Raw genomic sequence first — 12,391 nt, 5'->3', positions numbered from 1 at the left:
TTTTTAGCATATGTACAGATTTGTATAACCACCACCACCACCACAATCAGGATACGGAACATGAACCAAAACCCTTTATTGGATCCCCAAAATATTTATATGTTGGCACCTCTTCTATGCCAATAAAACTTTATTGAGCACCACTGTAATCACTTACGTGATCTGCTTAAGCCCCCGCATAACCCTGCAAGGGGGTAACATGACCATCATTTTACAAATGAGGGAATGAAGGCACAGGGAGATCACTATAATTGGCCAAAGTCACACACAGACCTTCTGGTCCCAAAACCAGCATTCTCTCCACTCGACCACAGCGCCTCCCTCAGAGGACTTTGCAGCCCCGAGACTTTGAAACGGGGGAGGAAGGCAAAGCAGAAGCAGGGAGGAGAGAATCCTGGGACGACTGGCCATCCTCAAAGGCTTCCCACTGTTCACAAGTCCCAACCCTGCGAGGGCTCCACTCCCTTCTTAGTGGGGCTGAATGCCACACGCCCTTCCACATGCCAGACATTGCACCGCACAGATGGCATATCGAGATGAACAAAAGACACAATCTTTGCTGGAGCGTATAGTCTATGAGGAAGAGGGACAATAGCAAATAAATAAACACAAAGTGGTAAAATACATACAGAAATTCACACTGTGGAAAAGGCTATGAAGGAAATAGCAAAGATGTAGAGGTGACAGAATAGCCCAGGAAGTCAGGAACTGGGCCATCCTTCCAGGGGTCCAGCTCTGGGCGGCGCCTGTGGCCCTCCTCCCCAGAATGCAGCCCCGAGGCCCCGTGGTGGGCACATGCCCCACTGCCTACTGGGGGAATCCAACCTGGTCCCTCGGGGCCCTGGGGTAAGCACAGGCTGGTTCCTCCTCTGTTCTAGCTTGACTTCCGGGCCTCTTGGTGCAGGTGCTGCTAGGCCTGGGCTCCGGCCTGAGGGCTGGGGTGTTTTTCCAGCAGAATCGGAGGTGAGAGAAAAACAAAACAAAATGCCAAAAGCTGCACCTGTTTGGGTGTCACGGCAGGTAGCACTTGTCCCTTCACAGGTGTCCAGGTCTTCTGCGAAGGGCCTCAAGGCCATCTTCAAACACAAGGCTTGGGATTCCCAGATTCCATCCTCACAGGCTCTGCGCTCTTTAAACGACCCCAGTAGCTGGGTTCAGAGCCCCATCTGTGAAATTCCTGGGCATGCCCCGGCTCTCCACCCTGCTCATGGCCATGGCACCCTCGGGACCTGACACTGACTAAGTTGCAGACAAAAAACAATAACAGCAAACCTTCGACTTGGGACCCCTCAGCCGCTGTCTCCAACCCCAAAGCCTCTACTTGGAAACATAAGTGACTCCACAGAGAACAAAAGTTAACTAGCACCAAATCCTGAACTCTGAGTATAGCTTGTTAAAAACACATTTAGACAGACCCTAATGCAATCTTCAAATTAAAAACAAAGTCACCTTTCTCTCAGACATAACACTACTCTCTCACCTGGCAGGAGAGGGAGGGCTGGCCACTGTGCGGAACCCCATGTAGGGCTCAGTCTCTGCAGGTTGTTATGTCCATGTAGAACATTTGTGTGCACTTGGAAGCAGCACACACATAGTGCCTCATCTACTTCTCTTACTTACATTTTTTCATGCATGTATTGCTGTGCATTGTTATTTTTCTGTGCTTGTTATTTTAAACTCATTCTATGAGGATGAGACACTGTGGCCTGCCTTACCATTTCTGGCTGGGGGGTATTTGAGTTCTTGGCGCTGCCCTTCCATCCATTCCACTCAGCAGATGCTTGTTGAGTTCCTGGGCCTGGGACTGCGCCCACTGACAATTCCCCAACTTCCCGGCCTATTCTGTCACCTCTCTACCTTGACTATTTCCTTCATGACAATTCTCACAGTGTGAAATTTCTCTACAAATTTTACCATTACGTACTTATTTGTTTGCTATTGTCTCTCTTCCCATAGACCATAAGCTCCAGCAGAGAAAGGATCATGTCTTTTGTTCATGTAGATGTGCCCACCTGCCTGGTATGATGTGTGGCATATGGAAGGAGCACCAACCACTTGTTGATCAGTTAATGCATAAATAAGAGAATGAGTGAATGCATGACTCCATGAAAGGCAGGTCCAGCCTTAAAGGGCATACAGTCCCATGAGGGGCATGACATGTCCACAAAGAACCACAGAATAAGGTAAGAGGAGGCAAAGGTGATTTCTAGTTGAGGCACCCATCAGGAAAGCACCCTAGAGTTCCCACAACTGCTGGATAAACCTCCATATTTTCAATGGGACTGTCTCCCTGGGGAATAATCCCCAAAGTGGGAAATATTTAGTAGGTCCAGTCATACAGGTTGCTCTGCACTTCCAGATGGCTCAGAGACCCTCAACCAGCGTGAACAACACCCCTGTCAACCCCTCCCCCCACCCCCCAGCCCTCCAAAGCCCTGCCTCCATGCTTGAACCCTCTGGCAAACCCAAGGGTCCGACGAGATAAAGGAAGTGAAACGTGATGTACACTGAAACGTGCAATACACATGTGAAGGGATGTGACCTGGTTCAGTAAGTCCAGCTACACGGGGTTGTTTGTTCTGCCTCTCTTCTTGCGGCGGTGGATCTCATTCTGGGCTGAAGCTCCTTGTGTTCAATTCCCCCAGCTTCACTGAACATCCCCCGAGGGGGGACTTGATCCTGCCCTGCTAGCTTTGTGCTGAGGAAAGCCCTGTCTATGCCAGCAGCGCACTGTCTTTCCTGGGTGAGGGCTCTGAAGAGCTCGTGTGGTGGGAAGACCCAGGCCTTGGGTGGCCACCACTGAGGAGTTGAGAGATTTTATCCCTCTGAGCCTGAGTGTCCATGCACGAAATGGACCTCACACCACCTGCCACCCGGTGACATGACATGGACACTCACAAATGTTGGTCTCCTCCCCTGCAGAAGCCCTTGGGAGTCCCCACATATTCTCTGAAGGCCTTGATCCAGTACTCTGAGTGATCACATGTTCAGACTGAGGCTGGAAGCAAACAGGAAGTGGAGGATGTCCTGGCGGCAATCCCTGCCTCTAGCCTCAAGAAGGCAGCGCAGAGCCCGCGGTGGAAAGTACGAGCCTCACGTGGCCACGGGGGGCGCAGGAGGAGCTGTCCTCAGTCCTTCTGAGGCTGTCCCTCAGACTAGGACACACCTGACTCTGCATGAGATGGGCCCACGGACTTGAACTTCACAGGGGCTCTAAAGCCTGGAAGGGGCCACTTTCAGATCAAGAACCCTGTGAGATTCCACAGTAGATGCAGAGAACCCCAGAGACGGTCAAATCCGGAGATATGAAGGCTTCCAAACACCCTGGAATTCATGGATTCCAAGATGATGGCGGATTTGTCATGAGCCTTTTGAGGCTGACCTCGGAGGTGGTAACCACAGCCCCTGCCCACTGGCCGCCATGCAGAGGCCATTGTTGGGCAATCCCTGAACCTGGAGGAGCCAGTGGTGAACCCCGGTGAAGCCCCAAGAAAGGGTGAGTGACTCCCCAGCACTGGAGGGAAAATGCCAAGGCTAATCCAAAGTTTATCTTCTAGTTATATATGTGGTCTCCTCACCCAAGGCCCTGAAAAGGTCCCCACCAGAGAAAAGGGTCGCCAGCAGCCACCCACCACCCGCCAGTTCTTTCCTCTTTGGGTGGGACGGCTGCCACTATGGCAGGCTTTGTAAGGGTATATCCCCAGGGGTCCCCAGAGTCCTGTGGTCCAACCTAGTCCTGAGGTCAGCATTAGCGGGTTTGTTGAGAGGAAATGCTCCCCTGCCCTGGCTGGTCCCACCTGCTCTAGGCAGCAATCTGCCTGTGGGGAGCCTCAACCATCCCTCACTGTGCCCACTTTGCGTGGCTCTTGAGCAGTCCCCAACTTGGACTCCTGTATCCCCACTCGTAGAGGAGGTCTGAGGCTTCTTCCATGGTCCACAGTGTGCATACAAGTCCCCCCAGCATTAGCTAGAAAACTGTCATGAAGGGCTCCACACCAGGGCCCCTTTCCTGGTGACACAGGAGAAAGGAGCCCCTAAGAGGCAGAAGGCTGATGGGGCTCAGTGATCCTCCTCTGCTTCCTGCCTGGCTTCCCCTCTTTGGTGGAGCTGGAAGGAGGGGAAAAGGGTGTCTCCCTTCCCTGTGGCCCCACCCTCCTATATCTCTAACGACACCCCACTCTGATCTTCCCACAGTCCTGCCTGGAAAATAACCCCCACAAGTCCCCGTGTCCTCCCTGGAAGATCACGAATCAGGGGCACAGTTGGGCAATGGCTCAGGAATGATGGGGGGAAAGGAGCTCTATCTTCTGGTCCTAAAAGGCGGAAGTGGCAAGGCATAGGCACTCACGTTCTGGGCCACAGGGGTGTGACTTTTCAATGCTGGTTGCCAAAAGCATGACCAACTACCTCAGTAGGATTTGCTTCTTCATTTGTGTGTTTTCCCACAGGGTCAAGTGCTAACTGTTCTTAGACTCAAGGGGTGGGAGGTTTAAATGGAGGGGAATGTATTCTTTCCTGCTTTTATCCCTGGGGGCGACTTGATGCTGGTGACCTCCAGATGCTAAAACAGCCCTTACCCTGGGCACCAGGAGGCTGGAAGGCAGTGGTGCTCGCCTTCCTGTCCTGTTGTGGGGTCTCCAACATGCACCCCATGTCGCTGGGCCAGTCTTATCAGGGAAATGAGGGACAAGATTCTGCCCCTGAGGGAGGTACCAAACAAGACAAAGGGACCTTTGTGATTAGGGCAGGGCGGGATCCCTGTATTTCAGAAGAATTTAGAAGTTAAAATAATTGAGCAGCACCTACCCAGTCTGCTCTGGAGAAAGGTCTTGGGATGATGCAACATAGGAAGTGCAAGGCTTTGGAGATCTGCTGTCTTGGCTGAGGTGGCTTGTGCCAGTAAGCCTCTCTCAGCCTCAGTCTCCTCCTCTGTGAAATGGGGTGATAATATCTTTTTCACAGGATGGGCGTGAGGGTCAAATGTGGGAATGCATAGGCATGCTTGTCACAACCTGTTAAGTTCTACATAAATATTGAAAGGAGGTGAAGGAAGACTAGGAGGATACTACAATGTCTGAGAGCACCTTTTAGGGTGCTGTACCCTGAGTTCCAGTGCTGGGGGCCAGACAAGCCCTCAAGAGCTCTTTCAGCTGTGAGATTCTCTGATGGGGACAGAGCAGCAAGAAGAAGCACTTGTGGCCCATGTCTGTTGCCACGATTTGTGCTTCTGGGTGTGCATCTCTGCAGCAGGTGCCAGGAGTGGGCAAAATGCCTCAAGTTTTGGTCCTTTGCCCCATCCACCTGGGGGCGCTCCTACCTCAGAGAAAGGGAAGGGCATGTGTGGGGCTGGTGCCTTCTAGTGGTCAGTGTTAGCACTGCACCCAGCTGCATCCGGCTGGACCACATGGTGGGATGGCCAGAGGATGGTGATAGCTGCAAAGGTTGGAATCTGGGGCTGAACTGTGCCCAGAAACCCCAGAATCTATTGCTGTTCTATGGCCCCTCTCCCAACACACATACATTTTCTCCAGTAGATGGAGGGGAGCAGTGCAAGGAGGAAGAAAGGCAGAGAGTGCGAAGAAGAGGTCAGCACAGCTCTCAAGGCACCTCTGGCCTAACATAGCCCCCCTTTGGGACACCCCGGCGGACAGCCCCACAATGATACCCTGACAGACTGCACTTAGAACCCAAACCTCCCCCTTAACAAGAGGACAGATGGGGTGAGGTCTCAAGCTGAGACCCTGTGAGCACAACCCTCAGGGCTGGTGACAGTGGAGAGGGGAAAATGACAAGCCTGGGGGACCTGACCCCAGGAGAGGAGCGGAACAAAATGAGTGGGAGGAGGTTCTAAATTATCCATTAGCACAGGCCCGTCAGTGGCCCCATGCATAAATGTGTAGAGAAAATTGGGGGGAGCGGAAGGGGGGAAAGAAAAAGAGCCAGGGTATAAAAAGGGCCTGCAAGGGACCAATTCCAGGATCCCAGGACCCAGCTCCCCAAACCACTCAGGGTCCTGTGGACAGCTCCCCCCGCTGTGATGGCTGCAGGTAAGCGCCCCTGAAATCTCCCTGGGCATGGTGTGTACTGAGGGGCCATGTGGGGACCCTAACTCTGGGCTCCAGGGCTTCTGAATGTGCACATAGACATCTACACCCAGTCATGCTCCACCTTTAAAATGTTCTCAGTCCTGCGAGGCGGAGAAGGTGAAAGGAAAGGCCCCCGGGGTGGGGAGCAGGATGGCAGGAGGCCCAGCCCCTGGCCCCGCCCGTCCCTCTCTAGGCTCTGGGACCTCCGCGCTCCTGGCACTGGCCCTGCTCTGCCTGCCGTGGCCTCAGGAGGTGGGCGCCTTCCCGGCCATGCCCTTGTCCAGCCTGTTTGCCAACGCTGTGCTCCGGGCCCAGCACCTGCACCAACTGGCTGCTGACACCTACAAAGAGTTTGTAAGCTCCCCCGGAATGGGCGCTGGTGGGGGCGGCAGGAAGGGGGCAGGGGAGGACGTAAGGGGGGAAACCGAGTTCAGGGTTGTTTTACCCAAGTGAAGATGCCGGCGGGCGAGCATAAACTCAAGGGGCTTCCGAATAAAGCAGCCTGAGCAACTGCAGCAGCTTAGACGGGCGGGCGTTCCTCTCCCAGGAGCGCGCCTACATCCCGGAGGGACAGAGATACTCTATCCAGAACACCCAGGCCGCCTTCTGCTTCTCGGAGACCATCCCGGCGCCCACAGGCAAGGACGAGGCCCAGCAGAGATCCGTGAGTGCCCGCCACGGCCCGGCAAGGACAGCAGCCTCTCTCTTTCTCTAAGATCGCCCCCTCCCTTGGCAGGAGCCGGGTGGCGCGGCCTGCCCGCGAGGTGGCGGGGCTGGTGGGCCGGCGGTTTGGCGGCAGGGACCGGCGGGCAGAGGCCCGGCGCCTTGCCCACTGCCCTCGCCCTCCCGCAGGACATGGAGCTGCTGCGCTTCTCGCTGCTGCTCATCCAGTCGTGGCTCGGGCCCGTGCAGTTCCTCAGCCGGGTCTTCACCAACAGCCTGGTGTTCGGCACCTCGGACCGCGTCTACGAGAAGCTGAAGGACCTGGAGGAGGGCATCCAGGCCCTGATGCGGGTGGGGCCGGCGTTGTGGGCCCCCCCCCTCCCCGGGGCCGTGCCCCCTCCTGGGCCTGGGGCCCCGCGGGCCTAGCTGAGGGCTGGGGGCCTCCGTGGGCCCGAGGAGACCCAGGTGCCGCTGTCTTTGTGGCGGTCCTGCCTTGACCCCGGAGAAATCTTACCCCACGTTTCCCCTTTTGATTGCTCCACTCCCTGGTGGGGCGGGTGGGAATGTGGAGGGGCGGGAGAAGGAGCAGCTCGCCAGGACTGGGCCTCCCCTTGCCTTTTGCAGGAGCTGGAAGATGGCAGCCCCCGGACTGGGCAGATTCTCAAGCAGACCTACGACAAGTTTGACACCAACTTGCGCAGTGACGACGCGCTGCTCAAGAACTACGGGCTGCTCTCCTGCTTCAAGAAAGACCTGCACAAGGCCGAGACATACCTGCGGGTCATGAAATGTCGCCGCTTTGTGGAAAGCAGCTGTGCCTTCTAGCTGCTGGGCATCTCTGTACCTCTCCCCAGTGCCTTCCCGGACCTGGAAAGTGCCACTCCAGTACCCATCATCCTTTCCTAATAAAATTAAATTGCAGCATATTGTTGGAGTATTGCCATTCCATTATGGGGTGTGGGGAGGCAGTACAGGATAAGGAACGGTTGGAGAAGACAACCTGCAGGGAACTTTTGGGGGCTCCTAGGAACCAAACCACTGAACCATAACTGACTCGGTTCTTCCTGGTCTGGAAAGAAGCTGACAACACTCCCCTCTGTGACTCACCAGTCCATCCCCAGGTGTGTGGGCCCAGTTTACTGGGCAGTCACAGCTCAGGATCACCCCATTAAGTCCCAGCACCACAGCCCCAGACCTACTCCTGAAGAGTGGGAAGAGATAAAAGCAAGATGGGCTATTATAAAGCACAGAAGCAAAACACCCCAACATGTGAGAAAACAATGAAAGAAATCAGAATTTCATAATCACTCTTATGTAGAAATCTTAAGGTGAACACACATTAGACCCAACTACCCTTAAGAAATGGGAATAAAATAGCTTTGGGATGAACAGAACCACAATGTTTGGACACTGAACTGGGCCAAGGGAAGTGGAAGAGAGATGCTGAATTGGGGGCTGCAAATTTTGTGCCAGCTGGTTTCAGGTATATAACTACATAGGTAATGAGGGCTGGATGTGAAGGGATAAATCATAACTGATTCAGCCCCCTTGTGAGGGTACAGCATGAAGGGCTGGGGGCCAGAACAACCTAGAGAGCTCAGGTCCCAGCGGAGGGGGCCTATCTAGCCTTGTCACCATTCAGGTCTGCAGGAACAGGCTGCCAGACCTTCTGACTCCTGGAGACAGACAGGACATACAGGCTACACAGACAGGTGTACATGCTGTCTTGCCAGTGGGTTTCAGCCCCAAACAAGTTCACTATGGATTCAATGAGACCAAAGAATTGACAGTGGAATGTTCTTGGAGTGAAAGGGTTTAGACCCAATTTTATTCCCACGGTGGCAGGTCAGTCACTAGAATCCCATCCACTCAGAGCCACTCTGCATGCAGCAGGCCGGTCTCTGCCTCTGGGCCCCTCTGCCCCTGCAGCCGTCTCAGTCTCTGTCCTCAGCACTGCCACCACTCCAATCTCATCTCTGCTTTCCTGCAGCCTTGCAGCCATACCACCATGTCGCCCAGAACACCAGGCAGAGCTCTTTCTGTAGAGTCAATAATGACGTATTGCCCACACGAATGTAGTGAGCTAGCTAACCAGGGCCAGGTGAGAATCCTGGCCATAGGAACCTTCACTTTATCCACATATGCAAATCATCATTTTTAAACTTTGGGATAACTTGGTACAAGGGAAAGACTCAGAAAGACTTGGACTTGAATTTATGCTTATGAATAGATTACTTAACCTCCCAGAGACCCAGTTTCCTCACCTATAAAATGGAGATAATAATATATTGCTTTACAAGGTTTATAAGATTAAATGAAATGGTGTTTCTGAAGTAGTTGACACATTACAGGACTCAAGAAATTACAGCTGTTTTTGCAGAAAATTTTGGGGTATTCCAAGTTTTCTAATGGAATGTTTAAATACCTGTTATTAAAGCATATTGTTTTCCTAATGGCATCTCAAATATCCCTTTTTTATTTCCAAATGAACTTAAAAGGTCAGTGATCAGTGCTTTAGAGTTGAGTTTTTAATCACCGAGGCACCTTGACTAAGTAGTGACCTATAAATCAGCACCGAGATACTCGAAGTAATATTATCCGAAGGTGAGTTTACAGAGCCAGTCATTCTTTTACAATGCAGGCAAGCTCCTAATTAGTCTTCCTGAAAGGTTCAGATTTTCACATGCCATAATGAATTTTCTTTAAAACAGGACTCACCTTATAGAGAAAATGGAAGTTCCCATGGCCAAGATTCTCACCTGGCCCTGGTTGGCTTGCTCATTACACACGTGTTGGCACTATGTTGTTATTGACTCTGTATAAAGAGTGCCGCCCAGTGCTCTGGGCTGCACAGCTGCAGGAGAGCAGAGGCTGGAGCGGTGGCCACGCTGAGGACAGAGACTGAGACGGCTGCCGGGGTGGAGAAGCCCAGAGGCAGAGACCTGCTTGCTGCATGCAGACTTGCACTGAGGCGGATGGGATTCTAGCGCCTGACCTGCCACCGCGGGAATAAAGTTGGTTATACACCCTTTCACTCCAATAACATTCCATTGTCATTTTTCAGTCTCACTGAATCAAGAATGAACTTGCCCAGGGCTGAAACCCATTGGCAAGACACACCTATATTCATTTTGACTGTTTTACATTTAGTAATATAAGCCCTTTGGGAGTGGTGAAAATGGGAATAATCAGAACCTCAGAGCATCTTTTCTTAGCTCAGAAACCACTCGTCTGCCTTAGATCATTCTTTTATTGTCTTGCTTTAAAATCATGGAGTTTTAGGATTGGGAGGGCCTCAGAGATCATCCTAATTCTTTCTAATTTAGGAATCTTACTGAATAGCATCCCTTAAAGATGGTGCTCACCTGTGTAGCACTAGCATCAAGCGAATTGCTATTTCATAAGTCAACTTACTCTATTAAAATGCTTTGGTGTCAGAGGAGTATTTCTTACATTAAGCTGAAATCGATATCCTTCATTTGACCTTAGAATTGTCTTTAGGAAATTTCATGGTCTTTAGAAGTTGAATTAATGAGCACAGATATAATTATTTCGTGGTTTGATTAAGTGTTTTAAAAGAAAATGTGAGCCATCTTAAGTACTGTGTTTGAGTGAATGTGACCAGAGAATGGTGCCTCCAGAGGGGGGCGTGCGAGGCTACCAGAAAGAGGGTTCTGAAGGGGTTGTCATTATAGCAGTGGACTGCAGGGGGAGCCAGACTCCAGGGAGCATTCCAAGCTCAACTCTTGGGTTTTGCTCAATTAATTCCACAACCAAGGCTGGTTGAGAATCATGAAGATGCCAGCTGCTTTTGCAAAATTTTGGAATTTAAGGTAAAGACCTTAAAGGCCATCTACCCTAAACTCTTTGGTTTGATAACTGTTATTCTGCCTTTCAGCACTTCAGTTAGGCAGTGGATGGCAACCTCCACTGCAAATTAGAAATAGGATGTTTTCTTTTCTTTTTTTTAAAGAAAGCAAAGTAAGTTCTTTTTTGTTGTTGTTGTTTTGTTGTTATCATTAATCTACAATTACATGAAGAACATTATGTTTACTAGGCGCCCCCCTTCACCAAGTCCCCCCAACAACCCCCATTACAGTCACCGTCCATCAGCGTAGTAAGATGCTGTAGAATCACTACTTGTCTTCCCTGTGTTGCACAGCCCTCCCCATGCCCCCCCCACATTAGACATGCTAATCGTAGTGCCCCCTTTCTTTTTCCCCTCCCTTTTCTCTCCCTTCCCAACCATCCTCTCCAGTCCCTTTCCCTTTGGTAACTGTTAGTCCATTCTTGGGTTCTGTGATTCTGCTGCTGTTTTGTTCCTTCAGTTTTTCTTTGTTCTTATACTCCACAGATGAGTGAAATCATTTGGTACTTGTCTTTCTCCGCCTGGCTTATTTCACTGAGCATAATACCCTCTAGTTCCATCCATGTTGTTGCAAATGGTAGGATTTGTTTTCTTCTTATGGCTGAATAATATTCCATTGTGTATATGTACCACGTCTTCTTTATCCATTCATCTACTGATGGACACATAGGTTGCTTCCATTTCTTGGCTATTGTGAATAGTGCTGCGATAAACATAAGGGTGCATCTGTCTTTTTCAAACTGGGCTGCTGCATTCTTAGGGTAAATTCCTAGAAGTGGAATTCCTGGGTCAAATGGTATTTCTATTTTGAGTTTTTTGAGGAACCTCCATACTGTTTTCCACAATGGTTGAACTAATTTACATTCCCACCAGCAGTGTAGGAGGGTTCCCCTTTCTCCACAACCCCGCCAACATTTGTTGTTTGTCTTTTGGAAGGTGGCGATCCTTACTGGTGTGAGGTGATATCTCATTGTGGTTTTAATTTGCATTTCTCTGATGACTAGTGATATGGAGCATCTTTTCATGTGTCTGTTGGCCATCTGAATTTCTTCTTTGGAGAACTGTCTGTTCAGCTCCTCTGCCCATTTTTTAATTGGATTATTTGCTTTTTGTTTGTTGAGGTGCGTGAGCTCTTTATATATTTTGGATGTCAGCCCTTTATTGGACCTGTCATTTATGAATATATTCTCCCATATTGTAGGGTACCTTTTTGTTCTATTGATGGTGTCCTTTGCTGTACAGAAGCTTTTCAGCTTGATATAGTCCCACTTGTTCATTTTTGCTTTTGTTTCCCTTGTCCGGGGAGATATGTTCATGAAGAAGTCACTCATGTTTATGTCCAAGAGATTTTTGCCTATGTTTTTTTCTAAGAGTTTTATGGTTTCATGACTTACATTCAGGTCTTTGATCCATTTCGAATTTACTTTTGTGTATGGGGTTAGACAGTGATCCAGTTTCATTCTCTTACATGTAGCTGTCCAGTTTTGCCAGCACCATCTGTTGAAGAGACTGTCATTTCCCCATTGTATGTCCATGGCTCCTTTATTGTATATTAATTGACCATATATGTTTGAGTTAATGTCTGGAGTCTCTATTCTGTTCACTGGTCTGTGACTCTGTTCTTGTGCCAGTACCAAATTGTCTTGATTACTGTGGCTTTGTAGTAGAGCTTGAAGTTGGGGAGCGAGATCCCACCCACTTATTCTTCCTTCTCAGGATTGCTTTGGCTATTCGGGGTCTTTGGTGTTTCCATATGAATTTTTGAACTATTTGT

The 12,391-nt window shown here is 50.4% G+C and overlaps 1 protein-coding gene across 1 annotated transcript; it reads left to right on the top strand.

The window, feature by feature from the left end:
* The first annotated feature begins 5,655 nt into the window (after positions 1–5,655).
* On the top strand, positions 5,656–7,665 carry LOC118919713 (somatotropin). The gene is made up of 4 exons (XM_036899896.2): positions 5,656–6,440; positions 6,634–6,750; positions 6,939–7,100; positions 7,374–7,665. The coding sequence occupies exons 1-4, from the start codon at positions 6,237–6,239 to the stop codon at positions 7,572–7,574; spliced, it is 684 nt and encodes a 227-aa protein (XP_036755791.2). The 5' UTR covers positions 5,656–6,236; the 3' UTR covers positions 7,575–7,665.
* The last annotated feature ends 4,726 nt before the right edge of the window (positions 7,666–12,391 follow it).

The sequence above is a fragment of the Manis pentadactyla genome, chromosome 4, assembly GCF_030020395.1.
Source record: "Manis pentadactyla isolate mManPen7 chromosome 4, mManPen7.hap1, whole genome shotgun sequence".
NCBI classification, from domain to species: domain Eukaryota; kingdom Metazoa; phylum Chordata; class Mammalia; order Pholidota; family Manidae; genus Manis; species Manis pentadactyla.
The sequence above is the reverse complement of the archived record's forward strand: the minus strand, read 5'-3'. Positions and strand labels throughout refer to the sequence as shown.